The sequence below is a fragment of the Epinephelus moara genome, chromosome 20 (assembly GCF_006386435.1).
Source record: "Epinephelus moara isolate mb chromosome 20, YSFRI_EMoa_1.0, whole genome shotgun sequence".
NCBI lineage: Eukaryota > Metazoa > Chordata > Actinopteri > Perciformes > Serranidae > Epinephelus > Epinephelus moara.
This window is the reverse complement of record NC_065525.1, coordinates 23,507,083-23,531,000: the sequence shown is the minus strand read 5'-3', so window position 1 is coordinate 23,531,000 and position 23,918 is coordinate 23,507,083. Positions and strand designations below refer to the sequence as shown.

Below are 23,918 nucleotides of genomic sequence, written 5' to 3'. Positions count from 1 at the left end.
GCAACATCAGAGGGCCAGAGGTCCCGTGAGAGTTCACAGATCCCGTGCAGTAATTAATAGAGAAACCAGCAGCACCGCGGACAGCGACGCGCGGTGTCTCATCAACGCACGTGAAGCTTGCTCCTGTCTCGAGCTGACATTGACCGTTGTGCAGACCGTTTGCAACACACACACACACACACACACACACACACACACACACACACACACACACACACACGTATAGGCCTACAGCTGTTTGTTATGTAATGATCCAGTGATCGTGATCCAGTTTCTCATTTAAATAATCCACCTCTTCCTCTTCTGGCACAGTCCTTAGCGGACACACACAGCTGAAAATTGGAAATTTGCAAGCGCCTTCTTCATTAATTAAACGCCTCTCAATCTGTAGGACACGCACACGCGCGCGTGCATGCTCCAAATTATACTGCCTTAGACGGATACAACACAAATACTATGAAGGATTCAAGACAGGCTACTATATCCAAGGTAGGACATTGGTTTAGGTTGATACTGCAGAAAATCCAGTACCCTAAAATGTCATAAAAATGTATAAAAAACATAAAAATATTCTGTGATATCTGTTTTCTTTATTTGACTATTTTTAGGACAGACACACACATGTGCAAACAAACACATAACCTCTACTCACTCGGATTTCTTAGCCAGGGCCAGGGATCGACACAGGGTTGTGGGGGTCATCGGAACCAAAGAGCGGCAGCTTTGGTAACTTCCGCCGTTTTCTGGGTCACTCTCAACCGGAGAAACCGTTGACGGGTCAGCCGGGACCAGCTGCATGTCTCCCGGGTCCATAGGTTGGGGAGGCGACGGCTGGACCGCCGGAGCCGCCTCGACTTGTGCTGGTGCAGCAGCAGCATGGTCTGGCCCCACACTAGTCTTGAGCTGGGGCTCCTGAGGGTGGTGGTGTTGATGAAGGCTGGGGTCGGGGTGATGGTGGTGGTGGTGATGGTAAAGATGCTGCTGTTGTACCCTGACGTCCCGCAGGTGCCTGTTCTCGCCGATGAGCTCGTCCACCCGCCGGTCCAGCTCCTCTATCCGGGCGCGCTGGGTCTGGATGAGACTCTGCTGGTTCTGGACGATGGTTGTGAGCTCCCGCAGGTACAGAATCGCCTGCACCGGGTTTTCCAGCAGGCTGGAGCTCATCATCATACCCAAGACGAGAGGAGGGAAGAGAAGGAGAGGAAATAAGAAGCTGGACTGACGGATGGACGGACAGAGGAGATGCAAAATTTCCGTGAGCGCGGATGAGAAGGTGAGATGTCCTTCCGCTCTCCTCTCCTTGATTCTGCTCGGCTGTGGATGAGGCTGCACCGACCGAGCCAGCCTCCGCTTCTCCGGTCGTTTCCCTCCCTCCCTCTCTCTCTTCCTCTCTCTCTCTTTCTCTCCCACTGCGCTGAGTGGTGCTGATGAGAGGAGCCAGATCCAGATGTGACAGGAGGGAGGAGGGGAGCACAGGCGCTGGAGGAGAGATGCGTCATTACGCACAGGCACGAGAGAACTACAGAGCAAGCACGCACCCTATAGGCTGTACAAAGAGGTTCTCCTGTCTGGTGGACTGCATTTAAAACCTGAAGATGCATTTGAAAAATCTGAAAACAGGAACTTTGGACCTTTAAACACTTCAAGAACTGCTACCTCATTCCCATGACATGTTAAGGTAAAATGGGGCAGCTGAAAGTAATAGTAAAAGTTTGTTTTTTAATGGTTAAATCCATTTAGCAGTTCAGCCATTAATCAAAGAGATCATTCATGTAACATGTGGCTATTTATTAAACAAGATTATCTAACTTTTCTGCCATGCTTACCCTGTTTTTGTTTTGTTTTGTTTTTTTGCTGGACTATTGTGGCTGACATGGACTCTCTACGTCATCTTTAATATTTCTTAAATGACAAAAATACTAAAAATATTACTGAGTGCCACACATAAGCATAACTCATGATTTTATGGCACCTGGTAGCCTATAAACATGCTGTTCCATTTTAGCTTACTGTAAAACTTTAATTAAAAGCCCAGTCCCAATTAAACGCCCAGTCCCTTTACTAGCCCTAACAAATAAGGGCCTGTCTTAATTAGACGCCTGGTCAAATTATGTGTCCATTCCTCGATTACTGTGTAAGTTATTCATATTCATTTGGTCTGTAAGGGTCCTAAGTTCGAAGGGCTCAAAAAGATTTTTCATAAAAATGAAACCAAGTTGTGAGTATTGTTTTAACAGGAGAAATTGGTGTTGTGTCGGTACACTGGCTGCCATAATCCCCAAGTGCTGTAACTCTCTCTGATGTGCTGTCTTTTGGAGTGAGATCAAATAGATGATTCATAATTGATATATTACTTTAAACCTAATTTTGATACAAGTAATATTCATACTGGTTTAAATAAACAACTTGGTTGTGTTTCCTGATCTTTGCTGAGCAACAGTTTTGTGTGAAAGCAACTAAAGGCCTTTCCCATATAGACGCCTGTCCCAGATAAAGGCCCATTGATTTCAGAAAATAAGAGCCCAGGCTATTAATTGAAGTTTTTCGGTAATTCTTTTGTCCCATTTGACCTAAATGCATCAAGCAAAGAAACAAAACAATTTCCCATAAAAAAAAAAAACAAGTATATTGTGAGCATAATTATATTTTACAAGTCAGATATTAAATAAAATGCAACATCCTACTATCATGTTTTTGTTGTTAAATCCTTATGGTTTAAGCTGTAGCACTCTAATTACCTAAAGGCGAAAATCAACATGCTACATAGCTGGTAAGTTCTTGGACCAGCGGATTTTTGAAGCTGTGCTCTGCCCATACTAGTTATCAATCAAAATGATTGTTTCGTGTAAAGCACATTTGTTGTAGCAATGCAATAACATGATTGGTGACCGACTGCTGTAAAACCTCATTTGTCCCATTTTACCTGATGCCTCAAATCGCCTGACTTCACCTACCTCAGATCATTGAAGTCGCTCAGGTGAGTTCAAGTCGGAAAGCAGACATTTCTGAGAGAACATGAAGGCAACGCTGTAACTCCGACGGGGTCACGTGCCATTGGGACGCGGAAGTACAGAACCGTTGTTTTGCTAATCAGTAGCACGTATGCTAGCACCGCTAACCGAGCTGCCTCTCATTATATCAGTTCTACTGGCGTTAACAAGTAAACAACACCAATGGTCAGGTAAGAATAAAACGGTTAAACGACTATATTTTCCGGTGTAACATATCATTAAACGTGTATTGTTCGGTTTAATGCTAACGGCGAGGCTTTCTTTAGCATCGACTGTGACTCTCAATTTAACAGTTACCTTATATAGATTATTTATGTGGTATTTTTCTGTGTTGTAAACAGCCATAGTGCGGGTGTCTTAGCTGTAGCTGTTGATATGACCACTTACAGGTGCAAGGATTACCTTCAACTAATTTACACATTAAATCAAAATGAAAATTCAACATATGTACAACCCAGCACTGTCATGTGAGAGTCAGATGAGGTCGTGGAGCAGGGTCTGGTGAAGAGGTGAGGGTTTAGTTCACGACACTGTCTCTGAATAACGTTATGACAGTTTTGTGGTATTGGATCTAACAACAAGCTGACTCTTTGACTGTCAAAATACCACACTGTTTCTTTTAGTTTTTCTTTCAGTTTTCCTGTGGTCATCATGGTAGGTGAAAGTTTCACCACAGTCATTTTGATCCCAAGGACAGGAATGAACTTCCATGCTCAAGATCAGGGTTTGACTGTGTAATACACAGCCTTGTTCTTGATTATAAATCTGTGTTGTTGTCTCACAGAATGACCCAGAAGCACTGCCTGGAGGGCCAGGTGTACTCAGTGCCTCTCATCCAGCCGGACCTGAGGAGAGAGGAGGCTGTCCATCAGATAGTAGATGCATTACTCTACTTGGAGACCATCTCTACGGATATTTTCAAAAGGCAAGACACACACACACACACACACACACACACACACACACACACACAGATGACAGATGACAGATGACAGAGGTAGGAACTTAAAGCAACAATTAACACTATGGCTTTGTAGTAATTCTTAGTAGCTAGTGTGTCATGGTTTTCCCTTGGTATGCAAATAACAGAATACTACTTGTATGATATTATATTAACATAATGTTAACATGCATAAGATGTGCAAAAAGGATATTCGATCAATTGATTAATAGCTCAAAAGTCAGTTAAACAAGTGATTAGTTATGGTGAAACCAGTTGAATATTATTGCTTTTTTACAAGTTGAAAAATGTTATTGTTTATGTCATCTAGGGCTGCAACGATTAGTCGACTAATCGATGACTAATCGACTATTAAAATAATCGGTGACTATTTTAGTAGTCGACTAATCGGTTTGAGTCATTTTTCAAAGAAAAGTACTATAAAAGAACCCCAGAATAATCTTATTGCAGCCTCTTACGTTCAGATATTGGCAGCTTTACACACTCTCCCATGACGGTGAACTAAAACCCTTTGGCGTGAGTATGAAACAGGACATTAGATGACATCATTTTGGGGTTTGGAAGAGACAGACCGACATTCAACAACATTTTAACACATTTTTTGATAAAATGATCAGTCGACTAATCGAAGAAATAATCGACAGATTAGTCGACAATGAAAATAATCGTTAGTTGCAGCACTAATGTCATCACAGATAGTCACTAGTTTTGCTTGAATTTCTCTGTGTTGTCAGTAAGTTATAATAGATGCATTATTTGTGACATTTTTAATGAATAAATAAAAAACAAACAAACAAAAAAGATTATTGAGAGATGAATTAATCATGACACGACTGAGTGTTGTGCCAAGTGTTTTTTTCCGTTTTCTGTAGTTCGTATGCTCTTTGTCAGGGCTGTTTTCATTAGCGGTTATCTGTTATTTATTTTGTTATTATTAATTTAATTTGGTGAATAAGTATAATTAAAAATGCTAGATGGTAGTGGGAGTGTTGACACTACCAGGGAATAATGAATGAGGCCAGTTAAAACAAAAACTTTTAAGACTACATAACAGGAATCAAAAAGGTTGTTGATATCACAGCGTCTGTGCCAAGTATATCTGGACATTAAATAAACGATTCAATGCATTATACTGACAAATCCATACTCTAAGCCACATCATAAGTGTCTCCTGTAACTCTGTGAGAAAGAGTGACATTTAATAACATAATTGTTTTGCCAGTATAACCTTTTGAAAGCTGATGTGTAGTAATTAGATGATTGATGTCGAATGATTAATAGAGTACAAAAAGAGTTGTACATCACTCTTATTAAATGCATGAAGTCTATAATGACTTAATGAATTCATTGTCAGGATTCAGCACCCTGCAGAGTGTGTATAAAGAAGGAAATGTGTAATAGGGTTTCTCAAGTTACGTATTGCTCTAAATTGGATTGTGTAATATGGACAGATTTTTTTTTCTCTGTGTGTTGATGTGTGTATGTTGATATTCATGTTGGTGTGGATGTGTGTGTTGCTTCCAGGGTGTCTGACAGTGTAGAGAAGAACCGCCGTCAGCTGCAGAGCGTCACTGACCGGATCAGATTAGCTCAGGCCCGTGTTGACAAGATCAAAGGCAGTAAAAAGGCCACCAAGGTAACATGGCGCCTCCACTTTGACAGGCAGCTTTATATATATTGCACCTATGATACACAATAGAGACACAATAAGGCGACAGGATCACTGAAAGCAATAATTAGCCCCGTGTTTGTCAGCTACATCAGCTCTTTTCTGTGTGTATAGGTTTTCTCCAGTGCCAAGTACCCGGCTCCGGATCGGCTTCAGGATTACTCCTCTATCTTCACCGAGGCTGCAGACCCCTCCTCACAAACTCGCCCCAGACGCAGGATACAGAATAAACTTCGACCCTTTGATGAGAAGGCCTTGCAGGTGAGATAAACACATTAAAATGCTGATTACACGAGGAATTAATGCAACAATAAAAATGTGACTTGTAAAGGAAGCCATGGGTTCACAAAGTGTTTGAATGTTTTGAAGCCCACAAGCCACAGTGCTCTAACTAATATGAAAGAGAATAAAGTGCGCGCCAGCCTGATAGTGTTGGGGCCTTTTCATACAGCTGACACTGCTAAAGCTGCGGGTTCAAAACAGGGATAAATAGAGCCATGATTAATTTCCATTTACATGGCTTTTATCTTCCTGCTGAGAATTATGACACAGCTCTCGCTGCGGTCATACGAGGACAGGAGGGCTTGGAGCTCAAGTCTCGACTCCTCCATATTTATGCAGACTGTAGGGACAAACTCCCATGACCCCATCAATATTTATGCAGGAGTTAAGAGCAGTTCCTCTGTCTCATGACCGGGACAGAGTCCACCTTGCTCCTCCAAAATTTAAGTTTTTTTTCTGCATCCTGGCAAATGATTTACAGAGGAGGATGAGCAGTGTGATTCCTCGATAATTGAGATATACTCCCCTGGTCTCTGTTATGTGTAAATGGGAGACACCGCCTCTTTTGCCAGTGAATTAAGCACTGTGTCTAATGTCATTGTGACATCCACGATGATGTAGTGAAGCATAACTTGAACCCTGAAGCAAAACCCTTAATCTACGTCCAAACCCGTACCTGTGATCCTGAGCTCTGAGTAACAACCAAAAGAATGAAATCACTGATAGTAGAAGCCTAAATGACCGTCCTTCACAGGGTGCCCGGGCTCACCCTTAGGGGCTTCTCTGTCATGTTGAAAAGAAGCAAGTTAAAGTGAAGGGAGGATCTGATGTCTCCTGCACGCTTCCCTGAGGAGGTATTATATATCCTGTCTGATCTGGAATCACCTCAGGAGCCCTCAGGGAGGCAGCGAAGGACATCTGGGCTGTGTTGCTTTACCTAAAACGACCCAGACATGCACCAGTGGCGGAAGATGGATGACTCTTTATTCAATATAACTTTAAACAGCACAGAATTCATGCACATGCTTTGAGGGCCAGGTGGATTTGGTCACATGTCACGATAATTATCAACGAGCCAGGTTCTTCTGATCTGATAATGTCTGAATAATTAAAATAGAGCTGCAACAATTAGTCAATTAATCAAATATACCATCAACAGAATATTAATCAGCAACTTCTTTGATGATCAGTTAATCATTGAATCATTTTTAAAGCAAAAAATGCTAGAAATGTGATATTTCCAGGTTCTCAAATGTGAGGATTTATTGCTTTCCATGGTCTTACATCATATTTAATTCAATATTTTTGGATTTGGAAGTGTTATTTGGACAAAACAAGACGTTGATGAAGGCACTTGAGGCTCTAGGATATTGTAACAGGCTTTTCTCACTGTTTCCTAGTGTATTGTAGATCAAACAGTAAATCAATTAATTAAGAAAATAATCTACAGATTAATCTGTAATGAACATAATTGTTAGTTGCAGCCCTAATTTAGAAAAACACTGCCATATGAATGTGAATAAATACCTACCTAACTCAAAACAGAACAGATAGAGCCTTACAAAAACTAAAACTTTGACACGTATTTGAACGTCTATTAATACTTGATTATACTGGTTTGTCCCATGTGAACATGACATGAATGTAACAATATGGGAAACCTCTTTGGAAAACAGAGAAACCTCTTTTTTTTTTTTTTTTTTTATTACGTATAATTTATTATTTTTCTTATTCTTGTTTGCATTTTGTAACCTATAAAATGTCTGACATGTAAGGGAAGACTTCATTTTGTTGTTGGAAAATACTCTGCGTGCTTTCGATATCCTTCGGGATGAGAACACAGTTGCTGCCCAGTTCTTATAAGGAAAATTAATAAAGATATTGCTGGATGGATGGATAAACATTTCTAGTAGGGATAGGGGGAAAAAATCGATGCAGCAAAGTATCGCGATATTTTTGTGTGGCAGTATCGTATCGTCACACAGTGCCAAGTATTGTTTTTTTTTTATTGTTATATAACTTATAAATATTATAAATACAAATTAAACTTTGGGTAGCCTATCGGCTGCTTTTTCAGTCCACTACATTAGTTTTGCTGCAAGAAAAACACTGAAATGAGATTTCTTATTAGATAAAACAGATGTTGACAAAGTTTCCCTTTGGGGATGTTATTTGCAGTTGAAAACAGGTAATAAATCACAATATATCGCTACATATTTTATCGCAATACCTATCGCAACACGTTTAAAATCGCACTAATATCGTATCGTGGAGCCCCTGGTGATTCCCACCCCTAATTTCTAGTGATACAAATATGACACAAGCCTGTTATAAAGCATGCTTCACATTCATGTGCTACTATCTGCATGGCAAATTGGATGCCACATATTTCTGCTATTTTGTTGTTGTGCTAACTAATACTTTTTCCCCCCACACAAACAGCTGCTTTTTCATGATTAGCAGCACCCATGTTAAAAAATCATTTATCGCTCAACCAGCACTGATAAGCTTTCATCCACGTCGGTTTCAATTTTTCACAGTTAAATAACAAACTGACAACCACTTAATGAAACGTTACACTGGCTGTAATGGGCATCATGGCATTTGAACTGAAACGTCTGGGCTTTTTTGGATGGAATATTCATCAGACCTGTTTGGGTTATTCTACAGGTCTAAAGATATGACAGAGGAGAGCACATCAGATCAGCTTTATATTAGCGTCATATTTTTTTCATATTCTTTTTTCTTATACTTGATTAGATGGTAAAAAACAGCAACATAGAAGTATAAAAATGCAACGTGTGATAATGTTTCCGAAGTGGTCTAGTGTCTGTGTCTGTGTCTGTGTGTGCACGGCTCAGCACAGGCTCCTGCATTATTTAAAGTGAACACCACAGTTTTTCAATTACCATCTTAGGAAACTTTAAGAAAACCAGCATATTTTCTGCTGCGTCTGCTTGGTCTTGCAATGTGTTGTATTTTTTTTTGTGTGTGTGTGTATCTGTGCGTATTTGTCAGAGAGGGCGAGGAGGGAGAAATGAAAACACTGCTGGCAATTTTCTCTGGTGCAGAAATGTATTATTCAATATCCCCCCAGAAGCAATGTCCCCAGCCATATAATTCGGTATTGTAGTGTGGGCGCGCATGCATCTGTGCGCAGGGGCACTTTGGTGGCATTTGTGATTTGCGTTATTCCAGAAGATTTAGTTGACATTTCACAAATCTGCCTCTCACTCTATGTCTCTATGTCTTCCTTTCAGGAGAAGCTGATGTATTTCCCTGTGTGTGTGAGCAAGAAGAAGAGGTCTGAGGATGAGACAGAGGAGGGGCTGGGCAGTCTGCCGCGCAACATCTCATCTGTCAGCTCCCTGTTGCTCTTTAATACTACAGAGAACTTGTGCGTCCACACACACACACACACATACACAAGTAGACAGATACTAACTGTAAGAACAGATTTGATTTCAATCCGTTCTTCATATGTCTGGATTTGTGTGCTTTTAAAGATATAAGAAGTATGTGTTCCTTGATCCTCTGGCGGGAGCTGTGACAAAAACACACACGACACTAGAGACAGAGAAAGAGGAGAAACCGTTTGACGCCCCATTGTCCATCACGAAGAGAGAGCAACTGGAGAGACAGGTACCTCACACACCATTTTCCAAAGCGAAGACATTGTTAATTAGACTGTTTTATATGTAGGATTAGTAATGATACATTTGATGATTAATGCTGTCTCTGATCTTTTCTCTCAAACAGACGGCAGAGTCTTACTTCTACGTGCCAGACCTGGGCCAGGTGCCCGAGATAGATGTGCCATCCTACCTGCCTGACCTGCCAGGCATCGCAGATGACCTGTCCTACAGCGCAGACCTGGGGCCTGGCTTTGCCCCATCAGGACCCACACACAACATCCCTGATCTGCCCTCCTTCGCTGAGGAGAGCAATGCACAAGGTACCCACACACAGACACACACCTCTTAGTTTCTCATTGTAGTTTGGGTCTATGCTGGGTTTGTAATCTGATGACTTTTTTTTTTTATTTCTTTCTCTTTCAGGATTTCAGCACCAATCTAATGCTGCGCCTCTGCCACCACCTCCCCCACCCCCTCCTCCTCCTGAGCCCGCCCTCACTCCCACCATTCCTGCAGGAGCTCCCCCTCCTCCCCCTCCTCCGCCACCGCCTCCTGTCGACGGCCCCACAGAAGTCTCTCGAGCATCAAGTTCAGGTTTGTCACAAGGGCTCCAAAATGTCCTAAATATTTTCTCAAAAGCCCCAAATTTATGGTATTCCCTGAAGAAATCTAACTTGAGTTAATGTTTTTCTGTTGTCCTGATATTCAGTTCAGAGTATTGCAGACCGCATTTACTTGGCATTGTTGGGGATCGTTAAGCTGTGATCTCTAGTATAACAGAAGTAGGGCTCCTACCCTACCTATGTTCTGCAACTTAAAAATAGTAGCATCAGACAATTTTTGCCTCTTTAGGAGCCAGGAGTGGAATTTAGTCATCCTCAACATTTGTGTTATGGTTGCAGAATGATGAAGACCATTGGAGAACAATTAGATACAAAATAGGTTGGAGATTTCCCTTGGCAACCATCATGTTTTTTCCAAAAAGTGTACAGATTTTAAGCATTCTGTCCTCTCAAATAGCTTGAAAAATTGTGCTGCTGTAAATGAGAAAATATGGAAGTTTGCCCCCGGACCCTCTTGGGTTTGGGCTGAGCCTCGAATGTTTACAACATCTGGCTCCATGCCTGCTTGTTGCATGCATACAACTCAGAAATCTTGTACTGGCTCCACACTACAGACTTGGAGGAGTATGATCGAGCTGGACAGTGTATTAAAGTGGTGAAAACCTGCTCCTCCTTCACACACACACTGAGAAACCCTGTTCACTCGCTCTTGAAATAGATTGGCCTTGTTGACATTAATGTGCTCAAAACCCAAATTACCACTGTCACCGGTGACTGTCTCCTCTATCTGCAGGTCCTGTGTCTGGTGCTCCCAGCGAGGTAGTCGAGCCATCAGACGGCCGCGCCAGTCTCCTGGAGTCCATCCGCAATGCCGGAGGCATCGGCAAAGCCAAGTTACGCAACGTCAAAGAGCGCAAGATGGAGAAGAAGAAACAGAAGGAGCAAGAGCAAGGTGTCGGATTGTTTGAGTGAAGATGTGGTTCCTCTCATGTTTTATTAACTGCTACACGATGCAGCTTTAACAATGATGAGAAAGTCATGCAATCAAAGCACAGCATGTGACCAGTGTCTGGTTACCGTTCACTCATGTCAGGGTGTGAGCGTTTGTGTATGTATATCATATGGTTATATTAAAGTTCATGGCTTTGTGACCTTTGCTTTATAAATGGCAACCTCATTAAAAAGGTTAACTTGGCGTATTGTTAATGGTCTGACCTGACATCAGAGGGCGTATGTTTGCCTTCATTTCTGGTTGGCTGGCCAGGGCATGACCTAACATTTCATATTTAGAGAGAGCTGCTTATACCGACTAACTTGATAACAAGTTTTGTTGTAATTATGCGCTCCACTTTGAAGCACAGCACTGGGGAATGAGTGAAACGGCTTCGCTGCTCCAAATACTAATTAAAAAAAATAATACTGATTGCATGATTATTTAGTAACTTCCTGTCTTTGCCTCACAGCAGTGGGAGCGGCATCCAGCGGCGGAGACTTTATGTCTGATCTCTTCAATAAACTTGCCATGCGAAGGAAAGGTGAGGAACCCTTTTTATGTGAAACAAGGTTAAAAACGATGGTGGTTGGAGCTGCGTACATTTAAATAATGTGTCCTGTTCTCTCTGCAGGCATATCTGGTAAGGGTCCAGCTGGTGGGGAGTCTAGCGAGGCTCCAGCTGGTACCGGCGGCGCATTTGCCAGGATGTCAGATGCCATCCCACCACTTCCTGCCCCACACGCGGCAACAGATGACGATGACTGGGAAGCATGACATGAAGGACAATGAACACTTAAAGCGCTGATAATGAAAGCAATCAATAATCTGGGATAATTTTGTGTACAAAGGACTTACATTTTCATCTGATCACTTAACAACATTGTAAAAGTGATAGGTTCTCTTGCTAACAGAAACTCTAAAGTGGCCAATAATTGGCTTCCTAATGATAAGTGCACTGATTTGTGTAACCAGTTCAACAAAACACCACTAAAACTCAAATAATAAAGCAATTTATTGATAACAGTAAAGCATATGTTCATAAAATTAAACTAAACAGATATTATTAGAACAGTCTCTGAAATCATAGAAGCATTTCAGTAACATCTTTCCATTAAATAAAAGTAATTTTCCCATTACATAACACCTAACATGGAATTCTTTAAATATTTAATATCTTCTTCAAGGGTAAATCAGTCACATGGATTCTTAAGCCGGAACTGTGCCTGCTCTCTGTGTAGGAGTTGCTTCAGTAATTCATTTCAATATACTCAATTAAAAAAATATCCAACTTGTTCCAGACTGAAATCAAAAACTCTGCAGGACAGATACACCTGAGTTAATGTGATAAATGGCCTTTGTCTGCACTGTTATTCATCTTCACCTCTCTACACCAGAGATGCTAGCAAGCCAAAAGGAAATACAGAACACGGAACATAAAAGTAAAAGTACGATCCCTGGCTGACCCTTGAATTCCAGCCAGGAGAACTCAGAGGTCTGACGACTTCAAAATGCTCACGACCGCTGTTGCACTGGGTTCTTCCTAACCTCGGTGTTGGGAAATGTCCGGTCTAAGTGACACTACACCTGCTTCTGCTTCTTCTCCTGAAAGAACTAGGAAAGAAGAACATACAGAAAACAAACACACACATTTTAGTCATGACACAATAGTTAAAGTGTGGATACATAAGTGTGCGTACTTGCGTCTCACCTTCCGTAAGGCAGCAAAAGCCTGGCCAAAAGTCGTGTGTGCGCTCGTGCGATCTTTGATCCACGTGGGAAGTTTAGCGAGCGTCGCAGGTCGAGAGTAACGTCTGTCACACAGCACAATGGAGGAATAGTCGCCACGGTGACGGATAGCTCTTCCTTTGGGCAGATGAAGTCAAATACGTATCAATACTGCTCATGCAATATTCATAACAGATTACAACAGATAAAAAAGATAGTATGGTTACCTATGGATTGATTGACAGCCTTCATGCACAGGTTTTCTATCAGTGCTTGGCCAGGACTCCTCCCTCCACTGTGAGGCTGAAAAACAAAATGATGATGAGACTGGGCTTCATCTCAGCACTCCTATGACCTTCTATTTGTTCTGTCAGGTTTGTGGATACGCTGAAAACTAATAGGACAGTTAAGAGTCTCACCAGGTGTTTGTCCAGATAGGACATCTTCTCCTGTAGCTCTGGGGATTTGATGTTAGGATAGGGCATCCCCACCATCACCACACACCTGTCATCACATGCAAAATGAGAAGAGCATTTAGTAGTAGTATTCTTTATAAAGTATGCGACTGCCAGCTGTCGATGTGCTTCCGAATTACACACACCTGCCCAAGTCATCGGAGAAGTTGATGCCCTCGCTCATCTTTCCTCCGACTACAGAGAACAGCAGTGCTCCTGTGAGCCCGCTGCTGTCCACGGCACTCCTCTAACAAAAGGAAAATTGTAACATGCATGTCAATCGTAGAGGCAATTGCTCATTATGAATGTATTAGCAATGCTGGTGATGAGGGCTGCTGTTTGAGCAGTGATAGTCTTACCTGGATACAGCGGGAGAACTCGCTCAGCACCTGCTCAACCTGGTTGGCTTTCTTTGGCTCCTGGAAGATCTGAGAAAGTAACTGTGATAGCTTAGAGACTGTCTGTAAAATTCACTTTGAGAGTGATGCACCTAAAATAGTGTGCCCCCCTTTGATAAAGGGAAAGTTCAGATTTTTTTTAAGTGGGGTTGTATGAGGAACTTTACCATAGTAGAGCTGTATCAAACATAGAAAGTCTTGGTTGACTGATATTCTGACTACTTTTCAACCTATCAATCGGTCGATGGGGGAAAAAAATTCTGCACATTATCTCTAGGTTAACTAAATCAGCCACAGTGCACTGAGTGTGTTGGTGAAGATTCTCAGTCATCCAGATGATGGTAATTATAAGTACTATTGCAGGCAACTGGACTTGCTTGAGTTTCTCGAGGATGTTTCACCTCTCATCCAAGAGGCTTCTTTAGTTCTACAAAATCAATCAGTTTAAGACTGAGCTATATTTATTTTAAAAAACTGACAGCTTTACGTTGCCATCAAACAGTGATTTCAGATGGGGAACTGAAGCATTTATCTCTGCTCTCTTCAAAGCCACCAGACCCTATTACCAAAAATAGTAATTTTACCTCACATGACACAGGAGCTGCTGACCTACCGCTGCCTTGATCTGTTAGTTTGTTTGTTATTGTGTGACTCTGGTGAATCCTAAGTGAGTGGAAGACCAGCAGCTCTCATGTCCTGCAAGATAAACGCACCGGTTTTGTCAAAGGAGTCGGCTTCGACCTCCACCTACTGTAGGTAATACACTGACTATGAATCAGCACCTCATACAACCTCACTTCAAAAATCCAAACTATCCCTTTATGGCCAGATAAAGGCAGCTTTCTAGGGTGATGTACCTTCTTCTTGTTAGCCAGACGAGTCAGCGCACCGCTGGCCTCCCAGTGAGAGATGATCCGTCTCGAGTACTCATAAGAAGGGAAGAAGCAGACGACCCCGCCTGGGACAACGTTACAGATGTTGGAGAGAATGCGCCCTGTCTCGTCCATCTGTCAACAAGCACAGATTTGCTGTAGTGCTGGTGTAAACACTGCAGCTATACTCAACAATATCACAGCAAGAACTTCTTAAAATTGTGTGTGTGTTACCATGCGTGGAGAGTCTCTGTTTTGGAAAGTGAAATCCAGCTCCTGACCAGATGGACCGCTGCACAACACGAGGGGGAGAATGTTCTCAGGAGGAATTACATGACCTATAGAGAGAGTTTACAGGCACAAACAAAGTTATTCTATTTATTTTAATATAACACAAAAATGAAATAATTTTATATACAGTTCTGACAGCACAATGCATGTATTCAGCATGCAACATAAGTAAACAGTGAACTAAGATAATTTGTGTTGTGTTCAAATTTCACACAGATCTTGTGAATCTAAAAACTAGGCATGAGTCGATAATGAAAATTTCATGTCACAATTACCCTGGCCAAAATAACTGATTTATAAAATGATCCTGACAATCATCATCTTAAAAATTGCACTAAAATATACTGGAATCACTTTACTATACACATATTACACACACATTCTATACACACATACAGGAAACATATTTTTATTGCATCACAAATGAATAAGACACAAAAAGGGCACAACTTTTTTTGTTAATGATCATTTTTAGTAGAAAAAAATCTTTAAAAGCCAGGCTTTTCAACTATTTGAAATGGCGGCATTTCTTTTGAAATGCCAACGCGTGATTAAGATCTTTTGCATTGTTTGAGGTTGGTGTGCATGCAGCCTGTTTTTGCAGTCTATTTTATTTGTGGTTGCCCAGCAGTCTCTCAGGGTGCTGCTAGACGCAATTTTCAGGATTATTCTTGGATGGAAATGTGCTAAAATCAACTAACAGTTAGTGTTTTTTATCACAATCCACAATAAAATCTTAAACTGTTCATCTGTACAGAGAAAACAGTTTTAGTACATGCCAGTGCCAAAGATGATGATGATGATGATGATACATTTATTGTCAGCTCAAGTCAGACATTTTTCTTTCCTCACAGACGCTCCATTTGCAAATATGCATACATCTAACAACATTCCAGACCCTTCAATGTGCATTTGATCTGTGATTAAGCTCCATATTTAGTTTTAGGATTGACCAGTGCACAAACCAGTGCTTCAGTTTAACCTTATTAAAACATGGCACCCTGCATCTTCAGTTTAGTAGTACCAACTCATATTCACTGTTCAGGACATGATTGGGGTCAGGGACTGAGTTATTGGCCTGCCTTAATATGTTGTAGTGTTAGGCTGCTTCAGTAAGTCTCTCCAGGGGTTGACCTACAATCTTTGAGCAGATTTCTGATTTGGTGGAGCACTTTTAATTCAAAGTGGAGGACAGACACTTGAACCATGTAGTATTACAATACTAGAGAACACTCATAATCACAGAATTCTTTTGAAATTTGCACCAAAAGACTTTGTGTTGTCTTTCTGCAGACAGATTCAATGTGGTCTTTCAAGATAACAAATGGTCCCTCATTACCCCCAGGCACATGTAGGACAATACCTGCTTGATTTTTTCATTATGGTTAACAATCATGGCTGCACAATAAGCAAAATAAAAAACTACAGCTCCTTTGATTTGGACACCACACTCGTTCATGTTATAATTTCGATAATATTTCAATTAATTGTGCAGCCCAAATAACAATAGGAACATTATGAGAGTCAGATGGTGAACCTGATACAATTTACTCTGCTTTCTTTGAGTAAATCTCAAGAGCACAACTGTTTTTCAGGAGGCTTATGATCAAACAATCCTTAATACAGGGTCTATTGTTTGTATACAGTGAATGGACGAATAATTAAAAGTTTAGTCCATATGATGGCATCTTTTTTATCATCTTCTCTCGGTCAGTTCTGATATAATCTTATCACCTCCAGCATTCGAACCAGGTGCGAGTTAATGATGTGATTTTTATATCTCGTCACCCCAGCTGAAAATTAGCAGTCACGCTAAAAGAATCGGTTGTTATTTGAGTTTTTGTCAAGCAATATATTATTCATCAAAAACTCCCCCACACAGAAATATTGATAAACACTTCACTGAGAGAGAGAGTGCGTTATAAAGGCACAAAAAGAGAAACTCCACAAAGTACTGTGGTGTTATAAAAATGGGCCACTCACCACAGGAAAACTCTGTGATGCGCTCCTCTCCCACTCCAGCAGAAAACAGTAGCTCTTGTTTGAAGTCTGAAACCTACATATAACATCTTTCAGAATGAGAAAACTCACACAGCAAAAAAAAAAAGTCTGAGTTTATTTTAAGCGGGATTTAAAATAACTTACAGGCTGCATGGTTCCTCCTGCGATGATGACAGCCCTGCACTGCTTCAGCACCTGGGCAAAGTGGACGGCTGGATTCAACAGCAGGAACTTGACACTGCTCTCTGACAAAGTACCTGGACATGAAAGAGAGAGGGTATTTATAACACTTTGACTTCATTACTGCCCTTTATTTTGAGTTGTGTTTTTTAAAACCTCACCTTGTCTGTGCACCACCACTCTGCCGTCAGTGTTGCTGTTGGTGAGAGCCATGAAGAAACCCTCCACCTGCATCATGGGAGATGTAGACAGCGCTTTCTCTGCCTCTGACCCCTGCTGGTCTGCTGAGGAAACTGCACACATGGGAGCACAAAGAATAGATAAATCATAATGAACCACCAGAGGAATGCAACATTGTTCAGTGTCTGCTGAGTGCAAAATGGTGGAGTGTGAGAAATGGCTGGATGTGAGGTGCAGGGGCATGGTGTGAAAATAACACTAATATTCACACATGCATCTTAGATCCAGCTCTACCCAAAACAGCACTGGATGTCCTCTGTTTAACAACTTGCTCGTCTGATAACAACGTACATAATTCTTCTGCATGTGCACTTCACAAACAAGATAATGCGGGATATTTTTATAGTAGCGGTTTTACTGTAGGTAGTGTCTGCACAGTGGACTTAGTGATTAGTTACTTCTCTTAAAGTAATTGAATTACTCTACCAGCTGCATATAAAAGTAATAAGCCACTAGGAAAAGTAACTTTCCTGTTACTTATAAAAATCTACTTCAATTATCTCATTAATGCACACAGGAATACATTACTTTTGTGTTGCTGTGGCAAAGTGTGGGACAAGACAGCTGTTGAATCTTATCTATTATCGTACCCATTATCACTATGATGAAAAGTAAGCAGTGGAAGTCAAAAGTTGGCTAAAATAAAATAATTGTTTCCCAGATATTTGGCAGAAATTTCTTATTATGATAGAACTAATGAAGTAAAATTGAATAATGAATAAATTTAATAAAATTGTTATTTACAAAACACAAACACACACAGAGGTCTGTCCTTTAAACTCAACACAGGCTTCCCATACATATTCATGGACAAAGTTTCAAAACTTTTCCATGACTTTTCAAGAACCTATCATAAAATTTTCATTATGGAGAAGCATGCACTTCACTGTGTCTGCTGCAGTTGCCGGCCTGGTTACGGTGCTTTTCACACACCCATGCAGGAGAGTCCCATTACAAACGCCGCCACACCACGCTACATATACATGTAACATCTTAAAGTGGAAGTCTTGGCTGGTATAAGTCACGGAAAATGACGACTGTAAGTTTTCCATGATTATCAAGCATCAGATAGTTTGAGTTTACTTGCCTTACTTGACACTGCACATCCTTCGATACAAGTACTGTGCACCACAATGTCAGTGCTGAAACAATATATGGTGCAGCCCTAACTTGACACAACAAAATTCCATGAGTTTTCCATAACTTTCAATGATTTTTTTTTACTAATTTCATGACTTTTCCAGGCCTGGAAAATGAGATTGTGAAATTTCATGACTTCTCCAGGTTTTCCATGACAGTGGGAACCCTGTTAGCGGTAATTCAAATCCTACACAGAGACTAAAACTCACCACTACAGGCCTCACCTGTTCATGATCTCAAGGAAGGACTAATATGTCCATATTTCATGTCTATCATTTTGTCATATTTACATCACTGTACATCTATTATGTTGACCTGTTCTGTACACACAACATCTATTGCATGTCTGTCCGTCCTGGAAAGGGGATCCCTCCTCAGTTGCTCCTCCTAAGGTTTCTACCATTTTTCCTTACCCACTGTAAGGATCCAAGGACAGAGGGATGCTGTATGCTGTAAAGCCCTCTGAGGCAAATTGTGATTTGTCATATTGGGCTTTATAAATAAAATTGAATTGAAGTATTTTCAGAACAGCGCGCTCAAATTGCCTGAACTCTGGGTCACTATGTGCAGTGACAGTCTAATGCTTATTGACTGACTGAATCATCCACGCTACTTATTGCGCCGCTGTAATGTCGGGTGACTTGTGATGCGCTGGTCGAATGGCAGGTCCTGCACTGTTCTGAATAACATTGCCTGCAATAGTCCACCATCCACTTTCTCTCCCTTTCCTCTGTCTCTTTCTCCCTTAAACACGCACAAACTTAAGACAGACGGACTTCAGCTCTGCTCACCTGACTAGCGCATCACTACAGCTCATAACCAGGAAAAAATCTAGTGAATAGGCTGACAAAAGTAACAAGTAATGTGCCCATTCACATTTCAGTAATTGTTACTGCATTATTATATGGTTACTTTAAATTTGTAATTATTCACATGTCTATTTACATGTCCAATTACCACCAAAAGTAGTGGAATTGCAGTTATATGTTATTTTGTAAGTTGGTACTCCTTACACTGTTCACAACATAGTTGTGTGACAGCAAAATCATTCTGAAATCAAGCAGTTCAAGCTTTTACTGAACAGGTTCCCATTTCCTCAATTATTTTTATATGTTGCTACAGTAATGCCACATGTCTGCAGTGATTTTAATTTCTAGGTGACATAAAATCAGCCCTCTGACCTGGCGCAGTGCTCTGGTTGCTCTGCAGTGTTTGAAGGTAACGGTTTAAGCCCTCTGTGCGTCGGTTCTCCTTGTTGGAGCTGCTCTGGATGTGCACACTCACACCTGATCCTGCGTACTTCTCCACAAAGCCACTCAGCTGCAGAGAGAAGACACGTTTGGTATTCATGGGATCATTTCACAGTAGATCACTCAATATTCATGTAAGGCATAAATCAATACATAGATATTACACACTTACTTTTCTGCTGATCATGCTCTTCTCAAAGTATTTCTGTAACTGCAGTGAGAATGACATTGAAAGAAGTTTGAAGTTTAAATAAGGTGTTTAAAAGCCGGGACTGTGATTTTTAACAGCATTGTAACACTTTTAACTACCTTAAACAAGTTAATATTGTCGATCTGAGCCTTGAAGAGGAAGTTATTAATAGTGAGCATCTCAGTTCCTGAAAGATAAAGAAACACGACTGGTTAACAATTTCTCCTTAGAAGTGTATTAGCGTGTGTTTATGTGTGTGTATTATTCGCTGACCTGTTTGTATAGCCTGGCTCTGTGGATTCTGCCCCACCTTACCTGCAAAGAGAACATTAACATCATAATTGGAAATTTTCCCCATAATCAATAATTTAAAAATAACGTTAGCCCAAACATGCTCACCTCCCAGCACCTTGACAAGCCCCTCAATCACAAACAGAATCTGTTTGATGTACATGAGGTTCTTTGCCTTCAGCCTGCTCCTGATGTAGAAACATAAACATGAAGCATTAAGAGGGTGAGACAATATTTAATTTGTGAGTAAGCACATCATTTGAGACTGTGGACTCACTTATAGCGGTCGGCATACTGGGTGAGCTGCGAGTGGGCGCGGCAAAGCTGTAGAAGATTTACAATTCAGTATATTGCTAAGAATGATGTGTGTTTTGTACATGTGTATTAATGTGTTTACCTGCGCTCCAGTGAGCTCTGCACTGTGTATACAGGAGAGTGTGTCACTAAGATTGTGAGCTTCATCTATGATCACCACCTGTAAAAATACATATATATTAATCATCAGGGTATCTACAGGTATAGACAAGTTAGATTTGAGACTTTAAGACCTTTTAAACAACACTTTCAATTAAATTTAGGACCAAACGTGTGATGAAAATACACACCAAAAGTGAAATTATACTCTGAGTAAACACATGATGTCAGTTCAAAATAAACGCTAAGGTAAAATGACACAGATGATACTCTCTGTGCTCACTACTCTGTGCCGAAAAAAATCGAGCAGGCTGGCTGGTAAGGCCTTAGTTTAACAAAGTGGACTCATCTAAATGCGCAGAGGTGGTGAAAATAGGGGTATTTTGTGCATATAGGTATTGCGTCGAAGTCTGTTTCCCTTCTGTTAAAATGATGTTTCGCATAGCGCCAACACCAGAAATATTTGCAGTGACTTGATTACAAAACATTTAAGACCCATCAAATCTGAGTTAAGACAATTTAATGTTTTTATTTTTTATTAAATGTGTACATTTTAAGACTTTCTCTGACATTTTAAGACTTGTTAAGGACCTCAAATTCCCCACAATCATTGTGTGTTTATGTTTTTGTTTAGAAATAATATTACAACGTGCCAGCTGTTAAACTACTTCTGAAACATTGTGTTTTTACCATCACCTGGGCATTTCAAATGCTGACAGTTGCTGAACAGAGAAACCTGAGAGAGAAACAAAAATAACAACTAATCCTACCTGCCCCTGCAGCTGGACCCCTGCGGCCTTCCTTGTAGCTTCATGCAGCAACATCTGATAGGGCAACACCACCAACTGTGCAGACACAGTAAACACACACCATACAGATTAACACTAAAACTTCAATCTGCTCACAAAAAGCTCATGAATAAATAAAAATACTTAGAGGAAAGCAGTGCAGCAACCAAATAATCGCCACAGTAATAAGATACAGGATTTAATGAACTGAGTACAGAGAGGAGAGTGATACCTGTGCAGGGGGAACAGCGAGCCGTGTGGTATAGTAAGGACATGCATGTGTTTCTCTGCCTTGCTTCAGCATCTGCTCTATATCGTGGACTGTCCCCAGAATCTCGTCTCTCATCTGCTGCATTGCTGAGGATTTGTGATAGGGACACACACTCTTCGCTGGGCCTCGCTTACGTTTTGCACCCTCTTCTTGATGCGGCTTCTCTACAAACGGCAGAAGAGGCAGCACTGTAAGCAAAACTGGTCCTATTTATGTGTATGTTTTGAGACAGCTCTTGGGTTATGGGAAATCTTGCTGCATTAGAAACATTCATTCATAATTCTATAATGTGTTGTGTTGTCTAATGTTGTTTATCCGTGACTCATTATTGCTGCCTATCTTAGACCAGGATACTCCTGAAAAAGCTTTCCTGCTTCAAATAAAGGTAAAATAAATGTTTAAAAATTGCAAATCTCTAACAAGTTTGGAGCAATCTGGCCATGTTCTCCTGTGAGATTGGTAGCTGTGGAGCTGGTGTGTGAGGGGTTCTCACCATGTTCGTTTTTCTGCATCTCAATGCAGCGGTCGTTAATGCGCTGGATGCTGCCCAGGCGACGCACCTCCTCGTTGATACACAGATTCTGGAGAGTACACAGTTTTATGTTTACTGGGTAAATACCATCAGATGTCAACATTTATAATCCTGTTTTACTGACTGAATACAGGAAACAGTTCCTGTTTGATTCCAAGCTTTGTGTGGGGCGGACAGAAATGCAGATGTAATAAGCTATATTTTAATTTAGATCTTTTGCCATGAAGTGACATTATTTTTGTGATTATCCTTCATGAGGAAAATCTAGTAAAGGTGTAAATTACTCGAGAAATTCTGAAATGTGTTCAATTGAAAACAGCCTGCTCCTACTACGTAGAAACAGATTAGACAGTCTAGATCATTCTTGAAGCCTGTAGCAGACAACATAAACGCAAAGCTTTCCACTCAGACTGAAACACGTCACTTAGCTCTATGAAAGAGATGAGCATTTTCAGTGATTTCAATATTCAAATACTTGCATTAAAGTACTGTCAAATACCACAGTACTCACTGAAAAAAAATCTTATGTAAGAAAAGGATCCGAAATGAACACCAAAGCCAAAATGTAAGAGTAGGGATCATCAAGATTAGCTATGATAGGCAAGTTTAAAGTTACATAAATCACACTGCACATATATTTGGTTTATTTTGTTGATATATTCCCAAACATCATGCAAATGTCTGGTCACCATTCTGCCTGTAACATTAGATAGAGCAATATCTGGCTGAAAATGTTGAACATTATGTGCAGCTGCGCAGATCTAACATTATATAGCTATATAGATCTGTGCAGATATTAATAAACAGCAGTTACATCACTGCATCCTGTCCAAAAATGTAAACATTAACTATAGAAAAGGGTCAATGTAGGTTTATATTTTTTATATGAAGTATAAGAAATATAAACCTAAAGGTGGGGGAGCCCTCATGTGTGAACTTTGCATGTTCTCCCTGCGTCAGTGTGGGTTTTCTCAGATTGCTCCAGCTTCCTCCCACAGTCCAAAGACATGCAGGTTAATTGGTGACTCTAAATTTCCCGTAGGTGTGAATGTGAGTGTGAATGGTTGCCTGTCTCTATATGTTAGCCCTGCGCTAGTCTGGTGACCTGTCCAGGGTGTACCTCGCCTCTCACCCAATGTCAGCTGGGATAGGATCCAGCCCCCCCATGACTCTCAACAGGATAAGCGTTTACAGAAAATGAATGAATGAGTTTATTAGCTGTTTTCTTTTTACAAAGCAAAACAAAAAAAGTGATTACTATATACGTTAAACGAACACTAAAGATGAGATTTAACCACATAGACTAAAATCTAACCCTTGTGCTGGCAGTCTTTTGAGTGTATATGTGTTGTAAAAGTATATTAACATTAATAGTTATCCCAGTTATCATTTGATGCCATGTCCTTAACTTGTATATTGATAGCCCTGTTCTGTCAGAATGACTTACACGTGTCCTGGTGTGTACTGGTAACAGCACTGAACTCTGACCTCTGTCTTTTTTTAGGAGCTATAAATCAGCACCAGCGTCAGGGCTTTATGGAAACTGACACATGTAGCCTATGGTGGGTCACTTTAAATGATGCAAGCATGATGATGAAGGATGTGTGGCATTTGCCGTTTTGGGGTTAAGCTTGTTGTATCTGCTGTTTTGGGAAAGGTCAGTGACTTATGTAAGCAGTGGAGAACCAATCCTGTAAGACTTCTGTGTTCTGCTGTACCTATAAATAACTTCTGACTGTCTTTCTTCTCAGAGAGAGAGAGAGAG

The 23,918-nt window shown here is 40.8% G+C and overlaps 3 protein-coding genes across 4 annotated transcripts in view; 1 reads left to right on the top strand and 2 right to left on the bottom strand.

Moving 5' to 3' along the window:
* Positions 1-1,585, bottom strand: part of iqsec3b (IQ motif and Sec7 domain ArfGEF 3b) — a 40,113-nt gene extending 38,528 nt beyond the window's left edge. Inside the window, exon 1 of the mRNA XM_050073168.1 lies at positions 653-1,585. Coding sequence (XP_049929125.1) covers positions 653-1,170 — 518 coding nt within the window. The 5' untranslated portion in view covers positions 1,171-1,585. The remainder of the gene's footprint in view (positions 1-652) is intronic.
* Positions 1,586-3,059: 1,474 nt separating this feature from the next.
* On the top strand, positions 3,060-12,256 carry wash1 (WAS protein family homolog 1). The gene is made up of 11 exons (XM_050072654.1): positions 3,060-3,181; positions 3,796-3,936; positions 5,497-5,608; positions 5,756-5,902; positions 9,184-9,320; positions 9,430-9,565; positions 9,683-9,878; positions 9,982-10,152; positions 10,915-11,073; positions 11,585-11,656; positions 11,747-12,256. The coding sequence occupies exons 1-11, from the start codon at positions 3,174-3,176 to the stop codon at positions 11,887-11,889; spliced, it is 1,422 nt and encodes a 473-aa protein (XP_049928611.1). The 5' UTR covers positions 3,060-3,173; the 3' UTR covers positions 11,890-12,256.
* The window catches only part of ddx11 (DEAD/H (Asp-Glu-Ala-Asp/His) box helicase 11), a 14,105-nt gene continuing 2,297 nt past the window's right edge, over positions 12,111-23,918 (bottom strand). For both annotated transcript variants that reach the window (XM_050072651.1, XM_050072653.1), the window contains exons 8-28: positions 22,115-22,202; positions 21,583-21,785; positions 21,333-21,407; positions 20,546-20,623; positions 20,426-20,472; positions 20,257-20,336; positions 20,131-20,172; positions 19,977-20,044; positions 19,840-19,878; positions 19,599-19,737; positions 17,199-17,330; positions 17,002-17,114; positions 16,840-16,912; positions 14,800-14,903; positions 14,551-14,700; positions 13,655-13,723; positions 13,442-13,542; positions 13,260-13,344; positions 13,068-13,143; positions 12,824-12,978; positions 12,111-12,726 (exon numbers count right to left, since the gene is read on the bottom strand). In XM_050072651.1, the coding sequence (XP_049928608.1) occupies positions 12,694-12,726; positions 12,824-12,978; positions 13,068-13,143; positions 13,260-13,344; positions 13,442-13,542; positions 13,655-13,723; positions 14,551-14,700; positions 14,800-14,903; positions 16,840-16,912; positions 17,002-17,114; positions 17,199-17,330; positions 19,599-19,737; positions 19,840-19,878; positions 19,977-20,044; positions 20,131-20,172; positions 20,257-20,336; positions 20,426-20,472; positions 20,546-20,623; positions 21,333-21,407; positions 21,583-21,785; positions 22,115-22,202 (1,950 nt within the window). In that variant the 3' untranslated portion in view covers positions 12,111-12,693. The remainder of the gene's footprint in view (positions 12,727-12,823; positions 12,979-13,067; positions 13,144-13,259; positions 13,345-13,441; positions 13,543-13,654; positions 13,724-14,550; positions 14,701-14,799; positions 14,904-16,839; positions 16,913-17,001; positions 17,115-17,198; positions 17,331-19,598; positions 19,738-19,839; positions 19,879-19,976; positions 20,045-20,130; positions 20,173-20,256; positions 20,337-20,425; positions 20,473-20,545; positions 20,624-21,332; positions 21,408-21,582; positions 21,786-22,114; positions 22,203-23,918) is intronic.

Bases quoted from the DNA above. Each gene is read 5' to 3' on its own strand.
- wash1 (XM_050072654.1), top strand. The intron at 9,566-9,682 runs GTACCTCACACA...TCTCTCAAACAG, and splicing joins GAGAGCAACTGGAGAGACAG to ACGGCAGAGTCTTACTTCTA. The intron at 11,074-11,584 runs GTGTCGGATTGT...TTTGCCTCACAG, and splicing joins ACAGAAGGAGCAAGAGCAAG to CAGTGGGAGCGGCATCCAGC.